The sequence below is a fragment of the Megalobrama amblycephala genome, linkage group LG20, assembly GCF_018812025.1.
Source record: "Megalobrama amblycephala isolate DHTTF-2021 linkage group LG20, ASM1881202v1, whole genome shotgun sequence".
NCBI classification, from domain to species: Eukaryota; Metazoa; Chordata; class Actinopteri; order Cypriniformes; family Xenocyprididae; genus Megalobrama; species Megalobrama amblycephala.
In genome coordinates, this window is record NC_063063.1 from 17,456,295 (window position 1) to 17,481,172 (window position 24,878).

The 24,878-nt window shown below is 35.0% G+C and overlaps 1 protein-coding gene across 3 annotated transcripts in view; it reads left to right on the top strand.

Annotated features, from left to right (window-relative positions):
- prkcea (protein kinase C, epsilon a) overlaps positions 1-24,878 on the top strand; it is a 95,945-nt gene that overhangs the window by 60,750 nt on the left and 10,317 nt on the right. For 2 of the 3 annotated variants that reach the window (XM_048170132.1, XM_048170130.1), the window contains exons 9-11: positions 2,105-2,310; positions 2,393-2,566; positions 17,510-17,664. In XM_048170132.1, coding sequence (XP_048026089.1) covers positions 2,105-2,310; positions 2,393-2,566; positions 17,510-17,664 — 535 coding nt within the window. The remainder of the gene's footprint in view (positions 1-2,104; positions 2,311-2,392; positions 2,567-17,509; positions 17,665-24,878) is intronic. The other variant, XM_048170131.1, reaches the window with a different exon arrangement.

Below are 24,878 nucleotides of genomic sequence, written 5' to 3' on the forward strand. Positions count from 1 at the left end.
TGGAGCACGAGATTAAAAAACCCTGAATCAGTCATCTAGGCCCCAAAATAGCAGTTAAAAAATGAATTTAAAAAATCTATGGGGTATTTTGAGCTTTCACAGACACATAAAATGACTTATATTACATCTTTTAAAAAAAAGTCCATTTGGTCCATTTGACTTTGTGTGAGAAACAAACCGAATGGGCCATCTTTATCATTTTATCCAGTACCAGAAGTCACATTCATTTAAAGTGCCCCTATTATGCTTTTTCTGATATTACCTTTAAAGGGTTAGTTCACCCATAAATGAAAGTTCTGTCATTAATTACTCACCCTCATGTCGTTCCAAACCCGTAAGACCTTTGTTCATCTTCAGAACACAAATAAAGATATTTTTGATAAAATCCGTGAGCTATCTGGCCTCCAATAGACTGCAACACAACAACCACTTTCAAGGCCCAGAAAGGTAGTAAAGACATCGCTAAAATAGTCAATGTGACTGCAGTGGTTCAACCTTTGGAGCAACATGAGGCTGAGTAATTAATGACAGATTTTTCATTTTTGGGTGAACTAACCCTTTAATGTAAAATGTCTGCAAAGTTTCAAAGATCAAAGTGAACCATAAATGGAGTTATAGTCTCCCAAAAAAAAGAACCAATTCTGAACTGCCTGAAACGAGTTGTCAGTAATTCCAGCCTTACTTCCTGCACAAACCTATGAAGGTTTGTAACAAATTTGCATATTGACAGCATATGGTGTTCATTGGCTGCCTGCGAACAACGTCTACTTTGCCCCGCCCTCAAACACTGTAGATATAGCCAAAGACTATAGAATAACACAAGATGTGTCACTCGTATTGTTTTGAATGGGAGAAAGTGTAACACGCAATATGGCAGAATAAGTCCCGCCTTCTAAATAAGAGCCAATCGCCGACTGGTAAAGTCATCGCGTCACTTCAGCAGCCGTTAGAATCATGCGCATTAGCTTGATCCAGCCTGAAAAATACAGTTTTTTTTGTCATGATTCGAGCGTTTAGAAACTAAATTTATGAGCCGGTTGTTGTTAGATTTCATTGGTGATTTCAAATATGAAATTTAATCGTAAGGTTGGCGAACAGTTTTGGAGAATTTGATGTTTCCCCATTCAGAGAGATTGCATGATGCCCAGGATGCCCGAGAGGCGTTTCAAAGATGGCCGACGAGTGAAATGACTTGTCTTAAAGGGACTTTATTATAGCTGAGGCCTGGAAGAGTTTGGTTAGTGTTGTTGACATGTCGAGAAGATGCTGTTTTCTGCACTGCAAAAGCAAATCCACTTTACATGCACTTCCAAAGCACGAGGACTCGAGTTTGAATTAGGGCTGGGCGATATATCGCATGCGATTGTCACGCGCATTTCGTCAGTAAAGCCGGTTCCCTGATTACCGCAAAATCGCCATCACGCAATATCGCGTTCATTATCGCTGATGAATCGCCTTCGATAATGAACGCGATATTGCGTAGCTTATCCGTGAACTACGGCTCTGTTTATTAAATGCCGCTCCATTTGAAAGCAGGTGATGGCGATTTAGCGGTAATCAGGGCTTTACTGACGAAATGCGCGTGACAATCGCATGCGATATATCGCCCAGCCCTAGTTTGAATTGAGAAGGTAAAACCGACGCCATCGTTACTGTTTGTATCACTATGAATGTATACACATGCTGAAAAAATAAGCCTCTGGAACTGAAATCTAAAGTCTTTGGCTGAAATTCAGATATGATAATAGGGGCTTTGTTCTGACACATGCTGTAAGCAGTAGGCCAATCACAACAGACTGGGCCATCTGACCAATCAGAGCAGAGGAAGCTCTCGGAAAGGTGGGGATTAGAGAGAACAAGTCCTTGATCGAACTGTTTCAGACACTGAGAAAAGAGATGATGATGCAATTAAAGTGTTATTTTGACCTTGGATGCATGTAAACCTGGTGTAGGAGACCTTCAAAACAAAATTAGGAGGATAATAGTGGCACTTTGAAATGTTTCCTTTTGTGTCTTATGGAAGAAAGAAACTCATGTACAGGTTTAGAATGTGATTAAATGATGACAGTTTTGAAAGTCTAATGTTGTATTTGTCTATCTGTAGCAGAGCTTGCAGAACTGGAGAGTATCCGCAAAGCCCTGTCATTTGGCCAGGAGCACAAGTCTTCCTCCTCTTCCTCGTGCAGCGGCGTTCAGAGCACAGCGACTGAGGGCCGGGAGAATGGAGAGGTGAAGACCGTACAGACGAAGAGGATGAGTCTCACAGACTTCTTGTTCATCAAAGTGCTGGGCAAAGGCAGCTTCGGCAAGGTGAGGGTCTCAAATTTGTACTTTTCAGTTTTAGTGTATGAAAACAAATCAACTTCTTCAAATTGCCCTCTCCGTGCTGCAGGTGATGCTGGCTGAGCTGAAAGGCACAGATGAAGTTTACGCTGTGAAAGTTCTGAAAAAAGACGTCATCCTTCAAGATGATGATGTGGATTGCACTTTGACAGAGAAACGCATTCTGGCCCTGGCTAGAAAACATCCCTACCTGACTCAGCTTTTCTGCTGCTTCCAGACGAAGGTAAAACTGTCAATATATCAAAACCTGATTCTCTCTAATCCAGACATTTCAAGTCATTTCTTTCTTCTGATCAGATTAAACACTTTAGTACTTCAGTCTTCCTCATGTCACCTTCATGCTGCTCCAAACCCAGTATTAATTTCTTTGTACTGTGAAACAAACATTGAGATTTTACACTTAATGTCCACCCTTCTGTTGTCCGTAGAATGAAAGTGGATGGATTTATACTGTCAATCTCCAAAATAGAGCTTTTTACAATGATTCGTTGTAGCTTCATATGACTTGTATGCTACATTCCAAGCCATACAATAGCTATAAGTGAGAAACAGACAAAGTAATTGATAACAATGGCAAGCTATTCCTTTTTAAAAATATTAGTAAGACTACAAAAAGTCTGAGCTAACAATAAATAATTGCTTAGATTAGTTTATTTTAATGTTAACTTGAAACTTTTGAGGTCAGTAAGATTATGGAATGTTTTGAGGTCTCTTCTGCTCACCAAGGCTGCATTTATTTGATCAAAAATACATTAAAACAGTAATATTGTGAAATGTTATTATAGTTTAAATAAACTTTTTTATTTTAATATTTCTATTATAATTCCTTTGATAGCAAAAACTGAATTTTCAGCAGCCATTACTCAAATTTTTGGTGTAAATGCCTTTACTCTTTTGATCAATATAATGCAAGGGATAGATGAATTAAACTTTTAAACAGAAGTATGTACTAATAAAGTTTTAACATTTCAAGTTCATGACACCTAATGCATTAACTAACGATCACGAATTGAACCATATTGTAAAGTTATATGGAAATATCATGTGAAAAATCTCAATCTATTCTTACAATCCAGCAGATGGCAGAGCCAGACAGGATTGATCAGGATTTAGAATAACAGAAGTTGTCCAGGAGGTGGCAGTGTGAGCTCTTTCTGATACTCCTGTATCACAATGTGGTTTGAGGTGACAGTCTGTTGACTTGTTTGAAGCTCTATAAAAAGAGAGAGGTCTGATGGGGTTATGAAGCTTTTAACAGGTTTAGCAATTAAAAGTGGTTTAGCATAAAATGCAAGTTTTATTTTCTTAAAACTTAAAAAAAAAACAACAACAAAAAACAGCGTGCGAGTTTAAAATAGCCATTCAGAAATTTCACTTCAAATGCTGTTAACTACTTTTAATTTTGTTTAATCACCAGGGGTGCCCAAACTTCTGCGCACCATTGTATTTGCAGATAGGGAAGTCTAAATGAAGTGCTACTAGTTCTATCAATGAACTGTTCTCATTAAAGACTCTAACATCCTTTTTACAAGTGCTTTTATCACTCTCATCATCTGTCTCTTTACCCTGTCCTTCTCTATTTTGCACTTTCACTTCTTTCCGTCTCTTGTTCAGCTTCCCCTCCCATGCCCCAGTTACACTCACAGTGATATCTAGTGTCCTCATTTCTCTTTTTCACTCTTCGACTACCGCCCACAGTATCTCCCCTCTCATTCGCCCACATGAGAACACAGGACACACACTGACGGAGGGCAACAAAGCAAGAGACGCAAAGAAAGAAGGGTTGGAGGCGGTGGTGGTGCGGGAAAGGGGCCGAAAGAAGAAGGAAGAGATGATTTGGGGGGAGCGAGGAGTCGTGTACTCTTTTTGAACTGCTGCCTCTGGTTTTAATCAGCTTTGGGATCACAGCCATATTCTTATCGACTGTAATTACGCTGCAGAAATGTAAATAACATTACACAACTGTTTCTGATGAGGCCTGTTGGGACCATGGGCAGACATGCTCCTGCAGATAGAAAATAGCCAAAAGAAGGGGCCCTAGAAAGACCGTGAGGAAGATTATGGAACATGTAAAGTCTGAATGATTGCCTGGGAAAAAGAGAAAGACTGAAAGGAGGGGCAGAGAGTTAGCTCATGATGGAGAGTTCTCTGTGACTTATATTATATTATATTATATTATATTATATTATATTATATTATATTATTAAAAACTTAACACGTTTCAACAATAAAAATAAAAAATAAAATAAAGGATTCTATCCTACTGATTATTATAAATATGAATAATGAATATTATATTATATATATATATTATATTATTAAAACTTAACAAAAGTTTCAACAATAAAAATAAAAAATAAAGGATTCTATCCTATTGATTATTAATAAATATGAATAATGACTATTATATTATATTATATTATATTATATTAAGTTCCAACAATACAAATAAAAAATAAAAAAGGATTATAGCAAACATATTATTAATAAATATAAATAATTATTATATTATATTATTAAAAACTTAAGCTAAGTTCTAAATAAATATAAAAACAAAATAAGAATTCTACCCTACTGATTATTATATATATATATATTATATTATATTATATTATATTATATTATATTATATTATTAAAAACTTAACATAAGTTTCAACAATACAAAATAAAAAATAAAATAAAGGATTCTATCCTACTGATTATTATAAATATGAATAATGAATATTATATTATATTATTAAAACTTATCATACGTTTTAACAATAAAAATAAAAAATAAACTAAAGGATTCTATCCTACTGATTATTATGAATATGAATAATGACTATTATATTATATTATATTATATTATATTATATTATATTATATTATATTATATTATTAAAACTTATAAGTTTCAACAATAAAAATAAAAAATAAAATAAAGGATTCTATCCTACTGATTATTATGAATATGAATAATGACTATTATATTATATTATTAAAACTTATCATACGTTTTAACAATAAAAATAAAAAATAAACTAAAGGATTCTATCCTACTGATTATTATGAATATGAATGATTACTATTATATTATATTATATTATATTATATTGTTAAAACTTATAAGTTTCAACAATAAAAATAAAAAAATAAAATAAAGGATTCTATCCTACTGATTATTATGAATATGAATAATGACTATTATATTATATTATATTATATTATATTATATTATATTATATTATTAAAACTTAACAAAAGTTTCAACAATAAAAATAAAAAATAAAGGATTCTATCCTATTGATTATTAATAAATATGAATAATGACTATTATATTATATTATATTATATTATATTATATTATATTATATTAAGTTCCAACAATACAAATAAAAAATAAAAAAGGATTATAGCAAACATATTATTAATAAATATAAATAATTATTATATTATATTATTAAAAACTTAAGCTAAGTTCTAAATAAATATAAAAACAAAATAAGAATTCTACCCTACTGATTATTATATTATATTATATTATATTATATTATATTATATTATATTATATTATATTATATTATATTATATTATATTTATTATAAACTTACTGTAAATGAATAGTTCACCCAAAAATTCTATCACAGTTTACTCACCTATAAATTTACATATAATAAATTCTATTGCCTAAGGTCAGGATATGACATGATATAGCTAAAACCTAACGCTATGTGTGTGATGATGTGACTGAGTATTCTTAGGTTAATTTTGATGAATCATTTTGCAAACTTCCCAACACCTAGAGATAGTTTACAGCTATAACTTTTAATGACAAGTGAGTAAGAAGAATTAGACTGGATGGTGAAACTGGTTCTGTCTTGACTTGTCATAGTTATGGACAGTGTGTTAGTGTGACATGAGTGTGTTCTTCATTGCCATCTGAGGACAGATACAGATGAGGTCATTATCACAGCTCACTGCTCACTGTCTCTAACGCTGGCACAACCCAGAAGCCCTCATGTGCTTTCCTCCACTACTGTGAAGCAATCTAGACTCAAGTGAGTTCAGTGAAACTGTGCCTGATGATTTAGAAGTTTCAGAACATGCTCTTTCTCTCTCCCTCTTTTTCCAGAGTAGATTGATGAGTTGAATTCGCTTTCAAAACTTTGAACAATGTTGTAGTGCAGCCAAACCTGAGCTCAAATTTCTCCTTAGCATGACAACATCTTTCCTTCCATCTTTTGCTTTTTCTTAGTCCGTTTCTTTGTCTGCATTGCTCTGTTTTTTACCTATTTTTACAACTTATCTGTTAGACTGCTGGCTCTGAACATTTCTGTAAACTGTCAGTGCATCTAATTCAAAATCCTTATAAAACTTATTCATTTAGATATAGAAAGCAGCAGGACCAACCCTTGTTTTAAAGGTCTAGATCTCCATAGCCCCTGAAAAACACCAATGAGCCAGCAACCTTTTTTCTGAATGGACAGAGAGAATTTTTTTTTTTTTTCATAGATATTTTTTTATTGAAGCTTGTTACAACTTGCAATAGAGTGCAATATTTATTGTGTAATAGTCATGCAAATTTTAATACGGTATTTGTGAGCCGTGTTTGGTGTAATGCATTGCTAAGTAATTTATTAATGTCATTTAATTAACTTTTTCCTTAAAGGATTAGTTCACTTCAGAATTAAAATTGACTCACCCCCATGTCATCCAAGATGTTTATGGCTTTCTTTCTTCAGTCGAAAAGAAATTAAGGTTTTTGAGGAAAACATTCCAGGATTTTTCTCCATAAAGTGGACTTAACCGGGTACAATAGGTTGAAATGGCAGTTTCAGTGCAGCTTCAGAGGGCTTTACATGATCCCAGCCGAGGAATAAGGGTCTTGTCTAGTGAAACGATCAGTCATTTTCTAAAAAAATAAAAATGTATATAATTTTTAACCACAAATGCTCATCTTGCACTGCTCTGTGATCTGCCACACATAACACAATCACATTGGAAAGGTCGTGCGTGACGTAGGCGGAAGTACCGCAAAAGGGCGAAAAACCCCATCTCAATTCACTGGATCGGTACTTTCGCCTACGTCACGCATGACCTTTCTAACGTGATTGCGTAATTTGTTACTCATCTCAGAGCTAGTGCAAGATGAGCATTTCTGGTTAAAAAGTATATACTTTTTTTTTTTTTTTTTTTTAGAAAATGACCAAACATTTCGCTAGACAAGACCCTTATTCCTCGGCTTGGATTGTGTAGAGCCCTCTGAAGCTGCACTGAAACTGCAGTTTGGACCTTCAATCCGTTGGTAGCCATTGAAGTCCACTATATGGAGAAAAATCCTGGAATGTTTTCCTCAAAAACCTTAATTTCTTTCTGACTGAAGAAAGAAAGACATAAACATCTTGGATGACATGGGGGTGAGTAAATGATCAGGAAATTTTAATTCTGAAGTGAACTAATCCTTTAAAAAAGTAAAGTTAGGTATTGCTCATAATTTTTCTGTAATTTAATTAGTTATTTCTGATGTAATTGCATTAAATACTGTCTAGACTATAGAACAATTCTATAAAAATGTATATTGTTATATATTATTTATTTGAAAGAATTGTTCAACTGGTCGAGGTAGATATTAGTAAGTAATAATGCAGTACTTTTTAGAGAGAGTAATTAGTACAGTAATCTAATTACACTGTTGAAGAAGCTAATAATTAATTACTTTCTTAGAGTAACTTACCCAACACTGTGAGAGAAAATTTAAAATGAGATACATAGTCACAGATAATAAGTTGCAAGTGCAACAAAGTTGGAATTACAAGAAATAAAGTCAATTGCAAGATATGAAGTTGCAGTTACAGGGAATAAAGTTAATTTTGTTAGATATAAAGTCTAACCATTGTGACCAATTTACTTTTTTCTGGGTGGAAATGGGTTTCCATAACAGTCATAAATTACTGTCACTCACTAATGGCTTACTAGGGGTCATGAAATGTGCTTCTTTTGTACAATTCAAACAATTTCTATGCACACAATACCATTCAAATTTTGGGGCTGTTTCCCAAGATTTGTAATTTTTTTTTGGTCCCACTTAATATTAGGTCTCTTTAACTACTATGTACTAACATTTAAAGGTGCTAAAGAGGATGTTTTGTTTTATACATTTTTGCAATATTACTTGAAACTGTCTTTACTAACTGATAAAAGACTATTTATTAGGTGCACTGAAAGGAATAATATTAATATACATCATCTGTGCACGAGATAGGGCCTTAAAAACATCAGCCAATCGTTTACGCGATCATCACGTAAACGATTGGCCCTCTGGCTTGTCAATCACTGCCATAACGTTCCTTGTGCGAGACGCGCGAGACGAGTGCGGCTGCGCGCTCCAGTAACTTTCCACACTCCACAGGCGCCGCATGCAATGTTTTTGTCAGGAGACAGGAGTAACAACTGCAGATTATGAGTTACCTGCGGTGGGTTCCGACATAATGAATCCACTAACACTACACAGCGAATGCCGGTGGGAAACACTCATGTTCCAATACTCGTGCACGAGTTTTGGGAAGCATTCCCTCGAAATGAGCTGTGAAGGAGGGGGGTTGTTCTTACGCATGCGCTCATTTCAAAAACTCAAACAGTCTTTGGTTTCTCAGTCGACGAAAAGATCCTCTTTAGCACCTTTAAATTAATAATTTGATACAATGTACTTACTGTGTACAGTACATACATTATTTTACATTGTACTCATATTTTTTAAAATACCTGCATGTAATTACAGCTGTAATTAATTTCTATAATTATACTTTTGACCCCTCCCCTACCCCTTAATCCACCCTTAAGCCTACCCATACCACCAAACCTGTCTCTAACCTTACCCATATCCCACCTCAATAGCAGCACAAGTATTTTGTAATACAACATGAATACAATAAGTACATTTTAATTATTTTTTGATGTAAGTACATAATAGTTAAGGACACCTAATATAAATTGTGACCGTTTTTTGAAAGAAGTCTGTTAAAGCTTAATTTATTAAATCAAAAATACAGTAAAAATTGTAATATTGTGAAATATTATTACAAATTAAAATAACTGTTTTCTATATTAATATATAATTTAACAATTAATTTATTGCTGTGATGAAAAAGCTGAATTCTCAGCATCATTACTCCAGTCTTCAGTGTCACATAATCCTTCAGAAATCATTCTAATATGCTCAATATTTTTTTCAGGATTCTTTTATGCATTTTAACATTATAAAATCTTTACTGTTAACTTTAAATCAATTTAATGCATCCTTTTCTGAATAAAATTGTAGTGTTATAAGGATTATCATTATAGAATCACTGCGGATCTAACTACAGACCATCGACCACAGTCAGTAGCACTGCATACAGTACAGCTGTTATCCGACACGGATTTGGTGAAGTTGTTGAGTTGTGTATGTGTCTATAGGCTTCTATAGGCTTTCGATGATGCTGATTACAGGTCTTAACATGTTTGTGTACTGTATTTCTGTTTGGTGTTTTCAGCACTGGTTTGTCAGAAGCGTCCTGCACCTGCAGTCTTTAGAAAATAAGCCATTGAAAATGTCTTTCATAACACGTTATATAAGCATGGATGAGACTAAACAGACGTTTCCTTACACCACCCGTCTGTAGCAGCATGACAGAGAACTGCCCTGCATAACACACACACACACACACACACACTATAATTTCAGATGTAACGATACACTGTTCTTTTCTGCATTCATGACTCAATATTGAAAAGTCGTCTTGTCTCGTTCCCTTTTAAGCTAACAAAACAGAGCCAGTTTAGACTAATCCCAAACGGGGCTGTGCTGTCTCTGCTATCTTCCAATCAGAGCTGCTGTCTTGTGGTCCAACCCAAACGGAAGAAACTATTTGTTCATTTCTAATTAGGGGCAGGAAATGTTTGTTCATATTGGATTGGGTGGGCCTCCTTCAGATTTCTTGGCACATTTACACAAACTATTTAAGCATCCTGTTTAAATTCCTCCTCTCTGAATGAAGCACATAATACACAGAAGTGGGCTTTTGTACATTTACATAAGAGAACTTTGTTCATCAAAAGTCATGGCTTAAAACAATTTGTGTCAGTCAGGGAATGCGGAGTATGTCAGTGTGATATTTCTGGGGGCACTTCATTATGTATTCTGCATTAAATAACAACCACCACTTCACCATTAAGATTTAATTTAATATACCTATATCCTGATTGATTTAGTATACTATTCTTGTCATTAACTTCCCTGCATAATCCTTAAAGGATTAGTTCACTTCAGAATTCAATTTAATTTAAATTATTCATTTAAATGTTAGTACATCGTAGTTAAAGAGACCTAATATTAAGAGGGACCCAAAAAAAAATTACAAATCTTGGGAAACAGCCCCAAAATTTGAATGGTATTGTGTGCATAGAAATTGTTTGAATTGTACAAAAGAAGCACATTTCATGACCCCTAGTAAGCCATTAGTGAGTGACAGTAATTTATGACTGTTATGGAAACCCATTTCCACCCAGAAAAAAGTAAATTGGTCACAATGGTTAGACTTTATATCTAACAAAATTAACTTTATTCCCTGTAACTGCAACTTCATGTCTTGCAATTGACTTTATTTCTTGCAATTCCAACTTTGTTGCACTTGCAACTTAATATCTGTGACTATGTATCTCATTTTAAATTTTCTCTCACAGTGTTGGGTAAGTTACTCTAAGAAAGTAATTAATTACTAGCTTCTTCAACAGTGTAATTAGATTACTGTACTAATTACTCTCTCTAAAAAGTACTGCATTATTACTTACTAATATCTACCTCGACCAGTTGAACAATTCTTTCAAATAAATAATATATAACAATATACATTTTTATAGAATTGTTCTATAGTCTAGACAGTATTTAATGCAATTACATCAGAAATAACTAATTAAATTACAGAAAAATTATGAGCAATACCTAACTTTACTTTTTTAAAGGATTAGTTCACTTCAGAATTAAAATTTCCTGATAATTTACTCACCCCCATGTCATCCAAGATGTTTATGTCTTTCTTTTTTCAGTCGAAAAGAAATGAAGGTTTTGAGGAAAACATTCCAGGATTTTTCTCCATATAGAGGATCTCAAATTGGTCCAAATTGCATTTTAAATGCAGCTTCAGAGGGCTCTACATGATCCAAGCCGAGGAATAAGGGTCCTATCTAGCGAAACGATTTTGCTTACATCACGCGTGACCTTTCCAACGTGATTACGTAATGCATGGCGCATCGCAGAGCTAGTGCAAGACAAGCATTTGTGGTTAAAAAGTATATAATTTTTTAGCCTGACGTGGTCATACTCAATTCTAGTCAGAATATGAGTCTGATACTGCTCCATTGGGCTTTGATTATGGGGGCGTATTTCAACCGATCCAGGAAAGACCTCAATTGGATAGACCTACAACCAATCAGAGCTACAGAGTAAGTGACGTATGTTGAGCGACGCATAGTTGTCAACAGAACTCTTCTTAGCGACCATCGGGGCCAGCTGATAAATCAAACGTTTGCCGAATCCCGTAGGAAGGACGGCAAAGACATCTTTCCCATCGACAAATGCCTTGATCGCGGTCCTCTGTTCCTCTTTTAAAATTAATGCGCTGTCGATATCTTCTATAACGGACGCGATGGCGGAATCTACACATCTCAGTTCTTCATCAGCCATCATTGTTGTAAACTAATTGACCTTTCGCAAAGACTCGCCCCCCTTAGTTACTGTTGCTTTGTCCGACAAGCCGTGGCGCTGTCACGCCACACAGAGTGGAAAATACATCGCGGAGCAAAAAGGAAACTGACAACACATAGACAGACGAGACAGAGCAGGTTACTTATGATATTAAACAAAGTCCCAGCTTTCAAACTGTGTAGTTATTAAAAAAAATTCAAACACTAAAAACCGTTTTGTGGCTCTTTAATGAGTTGTGACCATGATCGTGACAGATTGCTGTAGCGCCTCAGCTCAAGAGGCTCGTGAACCGATCATCTCTTCCTACTAGTCCATTTATAGCATCAAATAAACATGAATGAACATGAGAATGAATGTTGTTTCAAACGCGGAAAGACGTCAATATGCACAATTTTTCAAGTTTAACTCCACCGATGTTAATCTTCTAACTCCTGACTGCTTTGTCGGACAAAATGGCGGATGCGGCGTTCTGATTGGTTAGATCGCTTGTCAATCAAACTCCCCAAGCGCTCTTTGATGACGTGGGTGGTTACGTAACCGCAGATAGCCTGTCCATCATCGATTAAAGCCCGCCCTGGCAATTTGATTGGCTCGGCCTTCTGGGAGCCGAGCATAATTACTCCACAATGGATCGAGTCCAGACCGAACTTCCCCGTCCAAAAAATGCTGTGCTGTTCGGGCTGGCACCCAGGCTAATAATTTTTCATATTTTTCATATTTTTTAGAAAATTACCAATCGTTATGCTAGATAAGACCCTTATTCCTCGGCTGGGATCGTGTAGAGCCCTCTGAAGCTGCATTGAAACTGCAATTTGGACCTTCAACCCATTGGTAGCCATTGAAGTCAACTGTATGGAGAAAAATCCTGGAATGTTTTCCTCAAAAACCTTAATTTCTTTCTGAGTGAAGAAAGAAAGACATGGCGGTGAGTAAATTCAGAAAATGTTAATTCTAAAGTGAACTAATCCTTTAAGAAGTACTTTAATATTGGCACAAAATAACAAGGTCCTTTCATGACAAGTACTTTAAAACTTTGGGATATCTTCAAAATTTAATAAACCTAATGTTTGTCCCGCACTGTTTGTGCTACAGATATGAATTATATATACCTCAAATCATGTATATACTTTTACATTTATAAGACTTAAAAAAAACAATAAAAGGGACATAAAATCCCATTAACCAACAAAGAATGAGGGAACTTATAGACATTTGAAGGTGGGAGATTTAACTTGAGCCAATAAGAAACTACATACAGTGGCATGAAAAAGTATGTGAACCCCTTGCAGAATCTGTGAAAATAAGAATTATTTTAATAAAATAAGAGGGATAATAAAAAATGCATGTTATTTTTTTGTTTAGTACTGTCCTGAGTAAGATATTTTACATAAAAGACGTTTGCATTTAGTTCACAAGACAAAACAATAGCTGAATTTATTAAATAACCCCATTCATAAGTATGTGAACCATTGATTCTCAATACTGTGTGTGGTTACCTGATGATCCATGACTGTTTTTTGTTTTGTGATGGTTGTTCATGAGTCTCCTGTTTGCCCTGAGCAGTTAAACTGAGCTCTGTTCTTCAGAAAAATCCTCCAGGTCCTGCAGATTCATCAGTTTTCAAGCATTTTTGCATATTTGAACCCTTTCCAGCAGGATTTTGAGATTCATCTTTTCACACTGAGGACAACTGAGGGACTCAAACTCAACGATTAAAAAAGGTTCAAACATTCACTGATGCTCCAGAAGGAAACACGATGCATTAAGAGCCGAGGGGTGAAAACTTTTGAATTCAAATATCAAGGTAAATCGTACTTAATTTTTCTGCCGGGAAACATGCAAGTATCTTCTGTTGGTTCCGAAGGGCAGTACTAAATGACAAACAATGATATTTAAACAAAATAAGAAAAAATGTGACATCTTCATCCTGTTCAAAAGTTTTCACACCCCGACTCTTAATGCATCGTCTTTCCTTCTGGAGCATCAGTGAATGTTTGAACCTTTTTTAATAGTTGTGTTTGAGTCCCTCAGTTGTCCTCAGTATGAAAACACAGATCTCAAAATCCTACAGTCACTGCTGGAAAGGGTTCAAATATGCAAAAATGCTTGAAAACTGATGAATCTGCAGGAGCTGGAGGATTTTTCTGAAGAACAGAGTTCAGTTTAACTGCTCAGGACAAACAAGAGACTCATGAACAACCATCACAAAACAAAAAAACAGTCGTGGATCATCAGGTAACCACACACAGTAATTGAGAATCAATGGTTCACATACTTATGAATGGGTTTATTTTAATAAATTCAGCTATTGTTTTGTCTTGTGAACTAAATGCAAACATCTTTTATGTAAAATATCTTACTCAGGACAGTACTAAACAAAAAATAACATGCATTTTTTATTATCCCTCTTATTTTATTAAAATAATTCTCATTTTCACAGATTCTGCAAGGGGTTCACATACTTTTTCATGCCACTGTAGAAACTCTCTACAACCTCAGAACCCTCTCTAAACATGTTAGCAATCTCATATGAACACCACTCACAACAGCCTAGCATCACATCATTGACTTTTGCACTGGCAAGCATAATAAATAAATAAAATATAGTGAAATGTCGTGACTCCAATAAAATATAGTGACTCCATAGTCAGATAAAAGATTAAGGGACAGATTTACTAACAGCTTCCTCCAGCGCAAACCTTCTTTTGGTGTTAAAAATCTGGATTTTCTAAATCACACAGTGAAAAAATAGCGATGACACAATTATTTTTTTTACCTTATTGCATATGCATTTGTAGGAGTTTCCCTTTCAGACGCAAAATTTATGGGGGATGCAACGTGATTTACCAAGGTTTGCAGTAGTTTATGAGAAGGATTTACTGGTATTTGCTCCATTATTTACTGCACAAAAAAGCATGTCTTATACCATTTTGCATATAACATGACAGCGATATTTACTGGAGGAAGAACTGCAGAGAACACAGAGAGCACATGATAGAAGGGAGGGAATTTTCTTACTCATTATTTTCTTTGAAATGCCAGAGGAAGACAAACATCATTTGCCAAGCCACATTATTTTTAATTTGCTTCCCCTGTGTTAGTAGATTACCCTCACCTGATTATCAACGGCTCTGTTAGTTTCTGACCGTACTCTAATTTGCATTGGTCAAAATGAAAATGAGCTGCTGCATCAGTGTTCTTTAATTTGCTCCCATTGGAACTTTTATGGGATTGTGGTTTCACACTAATTTGCCCTGTTTAGTAAACCTGGCCCTGGAGGTCATTTAGCAAAGAATGAGATTTTCTATAATTTGATATAAAGTGTTTCACCTTAAACAAAGACACACAGTCATTGTGTGTGTGTATTTATTATGTTTTGTTTCCTTATAATCCATTGTACTCTGCTTAGCGACACACAAGCTTCCTCATGTGTGAGCGCTGAGTGGGTGTGTGAAACTTTTTGGACCCATGAATTAGTGATATGATTGGTGCAAAAAAGCAGGGCTTATGCCCACAAGAACACCGTTACCACGGTCAAACAATGAGCTGGACCAGTCTTGTTATGGGGTGTTTTGCTGCTGTAGGAAGTGGAAATCTTGACTGTATGAAGGACATAATGGATGCTTTGAAGTATCAGGCCATTTTGGCAGAGAATATGGTGCTTTCTGTGCATAGACTGAAGCTTGATGATCAGTGGACTTTCTAGCAGTACAATGATCCCAAGCATAATCCAAATCTAGGATTAGGGCTTGGTCCTACAATGTTCTTGAGTGGTTTGATTAGTCTCCAGATTTAAATCTCATTGAAAATCTTTGATGGGATTCAAAGAGAGCAGTGGCAACATGAAAACCAAAGATTATCAGTAATCTGAAAGCTTTTGCGCATGAGGTATGGTCTAAGACTCCAACAGAGAGGTGACAGAAGCTTTAAAGCACTTAGAGGCAACATTTATTGGAGGTTATAAAAAGTAAAGGATTTTCTATTAAATTTGACTTATGGGGGTTGAATAATTTTGTACATGGATGTTTAAAGCCATTTTTTAAACAGCGTAAAGCAACATTCTCAGAATTACGCAAATGTGTATTAATAAACTTTCTATGATAGTTTACTGATAACTTAGTTAAAGTGTTTTCATAAAATTTAGTTTACAACAGCATAATGTGTTTATGGTGAGGGGTGTTGAATAACTTCAAATTTGGTAATTATATATCATATTTAATATATAATATATTTGAAACAATAAAAGTCTATGAAATGTCCCCATGTACAGTTGATTGCCGGGTAAACTTTAAACTCTGTAGGATTTTATGTAGCTTTACTGGAAGTGCATTTCTCTGAATTGGGGAATTGTGTTGTTTTATTGTAAGGGCAATATAAATGATGAATCTCAGCTTCCTGATCATTAACTATGTGGATATACAGATCAACTGTGAGTCAGAATGCGTGCTTCATTTTATCATTCAAGTGCCTGAGCTGTAATTATTTAGTTTATTGTGTTGTCAGGTAATAAAATAAGAAAATTTGCTTTGTTGTCTTTGGCGTGTGCAGTGCTTAACTGTTATCTGGACAGGTGTATAACTGTAGCCGCTTGTCCACCAAAATTACCCGGAACAATTTGTTCCAGGAATTTTTTTTCCCCAGTTGCTGTCTGCGTTTCCATCGTGGTCTAAAGTACCGTGAAGATTATAGGAATAGTTCACCCAAAAATGAAAAATATCCCATGATTTACTCACCCTCAAGCCATCCTAGGTGTAAATTGTTATTTCAGACAAACACAATCAGAGATATATTGAAAAATATCCTTAGTCCTCCAAGGTTTATAACGGTTGTGCTGCCCTGAAGACAAAAAAAAAAAGAATCCATCCTTAAAAAAAAAAAATAATCCATATGACTCTGTGGGGTTAATAAAGGCCTTCTGAAGCAAATCGATGCATTTGTGTTCGTCTGAAAGAAGATGGCTTGAGGGTGGTTAAATCATGGAATAATTTTCATTTTTTGGTGAACTTTAAATCCGGGACTGCGTGCGACTTTCCAGTTCCAGAATAACAAAACAGCTCTTTCTGCACGCACTGCAACAGACTTTTAAAAATGGTGGCCAAAATAAAATGCTGCGTGGAGACCAATCAGCATATTCAGCACCCAAGCTCCGGTACTACCCCGCGAGCAGGGACTTTCTGAGGGGGAAATTTTTACCCAGAACTTCATTTATACCCTGGTTCCTGCAGTTGAAACACACATAGTACCACCCCATAGTCCCTAGTTCCTGGGGAAAGTTCCTTCAGTGGAAACGCGGCTTATAACTACAATAGGAAACTGCAACAGGACAGACAGTGAAACTATAGAAGATTTTAGATCACGCTATTACTGGGTGTGGAGTCCCGTTCTATGAAAATGAACTGTCTTTTTTGTCTTCTTTTTCATTCTCTCTCTGTCTCTGTAGGATCGGTTGTTCTTTGTTATGGAGTATGTGAATGGAGGAGACCTGATGTTTCAGATCCAACGCTCACGAAAGTTTGATGAAGCTCGTTCCCGTTTCTACGCAGCTGAGGTCACATCAGCACTTATGTTCCTGCACCAACATGGCGTCATCTACAGGTATACTCACACAAAGTATAAGTCAACAGAAAATGCTATTCGGAGCCTGTTTTACTTACATAATGTGCCATTTTTAAGAATGATAAATGATTTTTATCAGATGGATTTTCAGTGGGGGAAAAAATGTAGGGCAGGACTTAAAGGGATAGTTCACCCAAAAATGAATATTTGATGTTTATCTGCTTACCCCCAGCGCATCCAAGATGTAGGTGACTTTGTTTCTTCAGTAGAACACAAATGATGATTTTTAACTCCAACCGTTGCCATCTGTCAGTCAAATAATGCGAGTGAATGGGAACACAATTTATAAGAGTCAAAAAAACATGCACAGACAAATTCAAATTAAACCCTGCGGCTCGTGATGACACATTGATGTCCTAAGACACGAAACGATCGGTTTGTGCGAGAAACTGAACAGTATTTATATAATTTTTTACCTCTAATACACCACTATGTCCAACTGTCAGAGCGCGATCAGACCTCACTAAGCGAGTGCTGAACGCAGTTGGACATAGTGGTGTATTAGAGGTAAAAAATTATATAAATACTGTTCAGTTTCTCGCACAAACCGATCGTTTCGTGTCTTAGGACATCAATGTGTCTTCACGAGCCGCAGGGTTTAATTTGGATTTGTCTGTGCGAGTTTTATTGACTTATAAATTGTGTTCCCATTCACTTGCATTATTTGACTGACAGACGGCAACGGTTGGAGTTAAAAATCATCATTTGTGTTTTACTGAAGAAACAAAGTCACATACATCTTGGATGTTAATTAATTTTATCAATCAAAAAATGACTGGATTGTGAAAAGTGGACATTACATACCAGAATGGAGCCAGGTGGTTTTGACATTTATATTCCTGGTCTTACTGAACATAATATTGACAAAATTGAGAAAGGGACAATTTTCTTTCATGTTACATTTTTTGGTGACACTAGCAGTGTAGGGCACACTTTAAAGACATGAGACTGCAGCGTGACTTCAGCTCCCACAAATGATGCCAATCCTACCCAGGCATCATGCTAACTGGCACTCAAAGACTTTAAATGCTTGTTTTTGTTCCAGCTCTGAGGTAGATGCTAATCCTATTTGACCCAGGAGAGTTAGCAAAAGATCACGCCATTGTTAGTGTAGCATTTAGTATCAGCTTACCTCTCTTGATGAAGTAAAGTCACTATTCAGGCCAGAGAAGGTTTCATGCTCTCCAGGGACAACCAAAGATACAGTGTATACTCTGGGCTGACCTCAGCTCTGAGCTCTTGATACAGTTCAGATTTTTTTTAAACAAAGGCCGATAAGATGAAACAACTGTGAAAAGTCTCAAAGGACTAATCCACAACCTTTTTTCAGGTTCTGCACAAAACAACAAGAGAAGCCCCTCATTTGTTTAGCATTTCTTTATGCATACAGTACACACACACACACACACACACGTTCGGACAGGTATTGAGACACACACACACACTGTTTATAAAGCAGCAGTTGTAAGTCTTATTTAAAATGATAAGTATGACAAAGTACAGTTGTTAATCTTGTTTAGAGTGATAAATATGGTAAAATACAGTTGTCTGTCTTGTTTATAGTGACAAATGCAGCAAAATACAGTTCACTAGGTGAACCGAAGACATTATTCAATACTCTTCTGTCTACTCTCATAGTTTAAGACAGCTTGAGAGTCACACTTGTTGATAAATGCTGTTGTCAATCCCCAACACTGACTGTGTGAATGTAGCCAAATACATTAATTCTTTCCCAGGTACAAACTTGTATGCATGTATACCCAAAATCTTGCTGTCTTTCTGTCTGTTTATCACACAGTCAGATTTACAAGCAAAAAGATACACTGTAAGCTGAATACAGAAGCTGCAATGGGTCACATGCTTGGAGAAAAGCACAAAAAGCAATATTCCTTATCCACAGCTCGGGTAGATATTGTAGTATTCTAACAATCCTACACATTCCTGCTGGTTTCTGCAAGATACAAGAGGTCAAACTACACACGACCCCCATTTGAGACAGCCGTCGTTTTTGCAGTACTAAAGCCCCTATCTCTCCCTATTATCATGTCAAAAGTGCTTGCCATATCATTGTCCTGATTCTTATATTGATTGTTCTAGTCCAGTAAAGTGTTTTAAGTTAGTTAATGCAAGTGAGTTGTCAGTGTCCATCTCCTTCTCGGTTTTTGTTAATAGTAGTTATCCAAACATAGATCAGACTATAGGAATAGCAGTATTAAGTATTATATTAATAGTTCAGTACCTGATTTAAATATATCAAATGATCAAATGTTTGTGAATTGTAATTTATTGGGTTTTGTAAGTGTCCCTGTAAATGTGTAGATGGTTTTACATGATAGAGCTGGCCTCAGGGAAGTGCTGAGGAATGTAAGTGGAGGTGGGATGATTTAGTGGATTAGAGCACCTTTCTGTTGAATTTGAGGCCTCTTTTGCCCCCAGCAACACCACATCCTCTTCACCTTTTCTCTCCAACTCATCCTTTTTTCTTTTCTTTTTTTTTTTTTTCTTGAGGAGTAAAATTAGGGAGAAAATCATAAAAATACACTGTACAATTCAAATTTGTACACACACTGGGTATACACTTCTAGAATATCAGGTTAATGTGGGAGATCACTTGAAATGTGTCGAGAAGGTCCTGTTATATGACTTATTTTCTATCCCATTTCTTAGAGAGGCAGAGCTTATGCTTATACAGTATATTGGCTATTATTCAAAAGCTAGGGGTCAGTAAGATTTTTTTCTTTTCTTTTTTTTTTTTTTGACGTAAGATCGACAAAAGATTTATATTTGAAATAAATCCTGTTCTTTTGAACTTTCAATTAATCAAAGAATCCTGAAAAAATGTATCACTGTTACCATAAAAATATTAAGCAGCTTTTTTAACATTGATAATAATAAGAAATGTTTACTGAGAATGAAGTTATCATGTTAGAATGATTTCTGAAGGATCATGTGATACTGAAGACTGCAGTAATGGCTGCTGAAATTTTGGATTTAAATTTATTATTTTATAAATTTAAATTTATCTTTAAAATTATATTAATTTATTAAAATATAAAACATTTATTATAAATTTAAATATTTTTCACAATATTACTGTTTTTACTGAATTTTTGATCGAATAATTGTAACTTTTGGTGAGTATAAGAGACTTCTTTCAAAAACATTTTAAAACAGATGGACAGACAGATAAATAGAAAAACAGATAGATAGATAGATAGATTGATTGATTGATTGATTGATTGATTGATTGAGAACTTCAAAATGCAGCTTTTGCTGGCTGTTTTAACAAATTAGATTTTATTTAACCCTTAAATGCATGACTGTTTCGCCAATCATTCTTACATATTCGGGTCTTTATCGACCCGGATCTATATCTAACACGAAAGGATCTCTATCTGTCGCGATAATATAAAACTCCTCTGATATTAGAGTAACAATTACAGAAGAATAAAATAAATCGTATTTTGTTACCTTTTGGAGCTTGAAAGGGCTCAGTTTGAGCAGATGTTTTATGCCATCATCACTGTCCTCGTCAGAGCTCATTTCCCAGTAAATTCAACAAATAATGGGCTAGATTTATGTTTGAGGTCACGAATATGAGCCCATTCGTGATCTCAAACGTATTCTCAAAACTATATAATTTTCAACATCTTCAAAATCAATATTTCAAACACTAACAGCTTCACCAGATCCATCCAGTGACAGTTACAGTCATATTTGATTGCGTTCAGTACTTGCTCTGTAGTAAATCGCTGAGCCATTTTATGTTTCTCTTATTATTTCGTTTTCTGTCTAAATGAGTCGTCACTTCAGCATTGTGTATCAGACATTGCCACCTTGTGGAATAAAGGTGAATTGCACTTATTCCATCATCTAAGATTCAATTATTGTTGTGCAGAAAAAAATATACGTCGTTTGCGACCCTATACAATTTTTACAAAAAATGAATACAAAAATAGGCATTCTTTTATAATTTTATGATTTTTTTCTTGTTATATTCTTTATAATGAATTGATTGAGGAGTACCAAGACAGTTGATGTCTAACTTTAAAAAATGAACGAGGACGAGGGTAGTGAATGACGTCCCGGGTCACTAAAGACCCGAGGTATGCATTTAAGGGTTAACATAATTCTCTCCTTTTACAAATAAAATACCTAAACAGGAGAAAAAAAAGTGTGAATGAGAAAGAAAGAAAGAAAGAAAGAAAGAAAGAAAGAAAGAAAGAAAGAAAGAAAGAGGTTGACTATATCTGTTGTGCAGGTCAATGTTTGTCCTCTGTAAAGACTTGATTAGGCCCATAAACCAGCTTCAACTCTCTTTACTTTCTCTCTGTTCTTGGATGTTTAGCTGAGATTTCTTTTTTGACTGAAGGTTGATCAGTTGCAGAGCCTCATGTTAAAGTGACGAGGGACTCTATGGAAAAATCACTCCACACTCAAAGGGAACACAGGAAGGCATTTCAATAGGGCCTGATTATGTGTATACATGCAGATGTGTGTATGTGTGGGAGTCCATGCATTATGGCATGTGTACGTGTGTGAGAAACTGCCCACCGGAGCTCAGAGGAAGTGTGAAATTAAAGTCAAAGTAAAAATAGAATTTCATTATTGTATAATAATAAAAAAAATCTCTATTCCATATATATTTTATTATAATATTTGTATTTTTATGACAATTACAAATATATATATGTTTTTTTTTTTTTGTATATTTTATTATAATATTTACATTTTTTAATTTTATATTATTTATTTATTTCAATTTGGTCTCAGACTTTTGTACCCAACTGATTTATGTATGTGTAAGAGAGAAACTGATTGTCTGTGTCCGTTGAAGAGCCTTGAACACTGAAGCATTTGTTGGACCTTGAGCAGTAGTTGCCATTGTTAAATACTTCCCACAAAGTCCACTTTAAAGTCACTATGAAATTAAAATGCCCAATCATTTTTTTTTTCATAGAATATATCAGTATTTATTATAAATGATTTATCTGTGCACATCATTATTTTTGTTAAATTCATGTGGCCTTGTAATCTTTAATCAAAGTAACTCAAATCTCTTCTCTTCTCTGATGACGTGTTTGTTGGCGCGAGGGTGGGACGACCTGTCACTCAACATGAGATCACAGCAACAGCAAACCACAATGATCCAATGATCCAATCAATTCCAGTAGACAAAAACAAGACCCACCCTAAATTTTTTCTTGTTTGAGAAGCCTTTTTACTCAGATGTATGTTACAATAGAGAAGAAAAGACTATCAAAACTTCCATTTCAAGGTGACTTGAACTTGTTCTATGTAGTGGATGGGTGGCAGCTCCTGGCTTTAAAGAAGCTGGGTTCCAATAATTGTTATTGGCTATTGTCATATTAAGTGCCTATCTCTAAAATCATTCCAACTTCAATGGTTGCTGTCAAAAATAGAACAGTTACATAAACCTGGGCTGTCCGCCCTCATGTCGGAACAGTGCCTCACAAAAAGATTTGTGCTTGAATGATGCTAGCAAAGAAATGTTGACATTTTTGCCAATCAACCATCAAAGACCAGGCCTGTTTGGCTCTGTTGTGCTATCTTTGTCCTGTAAAGCTTTATTGAACTGTTGACACACAAAACACATTTTTTTTTTTTTCTTTTACAAAAATAGTGTGGGCAAGTGGGTTAGTGAGATCAGTACGATTTTTAATGTTTTTAAAAGAAGTATCCAATGCTCACCAAGGCTGCGTTTATTTTTGGCACAGTATAAAGTACAGTAAAAAAAAAAATGTACAATTTAAAAGTACTCTTTTTTTTTATTGTAATATATTTTAAAATGTAATTTATTCCTGTGATGGCAAATCTGAATTTTCAGCATGATCACTGCAGTCTTCAGTGTCACATGATCCTGCAGAAATCATAATATGCTGATTTGGCACTCAAGAAACATTTCTTATTATTATCAATTTTAAAAACAAGTGTGCTGCTTAATATTTTCCTGAAAACTGTGATACATTTTTGTTTAATAGAAAGTTAAAAAAGAACAGCATTTATTCAAAATAAAAATCTTTTGTTACATTATAAATGTATTTACTGTCAATTTTGATCAAATTAATGTAAAAAATAACTGTAAAAATTTACACAGTAATATACCATAAAAACAATCTATTCTGGATAATATTATTTTTCATTTCAAGAAAAGAGGTATATAAGCTACTTTCTCGAAAATATTACCCAGAATGCATTGTTTTTACAGTATATTACTTCTATATATTACGATACATTCTGTATATTACACTGCATTCTGGGAAATATTTTTTGTCGTTTTCGAAAAAAGTAACCTAAAGGACTCTTTTCTTAAAATGACAGATATTACCCAGAATGCATTGTTTTTATGATATATTACTGTTTCAATGGAAAACGGTATTTTACTGTATAAAATTGTATATTAATTGTATATTATTTTTTAAAATATTAGGCAACTAAAATGACTGGAGTCTTCATATCATATATAGGTGTACATCATTTTGCACATTTCTTTTAGGGTTAAACTTTTTTAATGAGCAAAAAATGACAGAGAACACTTTTTAATGAACTCAAGCTTCCTTACAAATATATGTAGTTTTTATTCACTTTACTTGAACGGTATCATAAAAATACAATAGCTCATATTTCAGTATGATAGACAGGTTTTACGAGAGTAGTGTGAATCCTTATCTTAGAAGTGTTCAAGTGAATGCCTGACGTGTTGAACCACACCCTGGCTTCTGTTTTCCTCAATATAACCACATACACATATAAACACACAGGGTCATCGAGAGGTCATTGCATGCTCCGGCACCCACATTTCTCTCCGCAAACCCTTCCTTCTCCAAGATATCTGTTAGATAGAGCATGGCAGGAGCTTATTGGCAGTACACATCCCCACAGTCTCAGTCACTCACCTACTGAAGCCATGCTACCTCTTAAGAAGGAGCAGATAGATTGGCAAGGCTTTGATAACAATGGCTCTACACATTCTTACACGAGCTAGAGTGGACTCTATTCTCAGGTGAATAGTACAGTGATATAAGATTCCTCTATGGCTCATTAACTGCAAACTGAGAAAGGCATAGATCACAGAGAGACGAGCCATGCTCTGATACGTCTGAAGAGATGTCTTCAGATGTATTGCAGCATCCTTTATCAGTGCAATCTAACCTCTCGTGATTCCAAGCTTA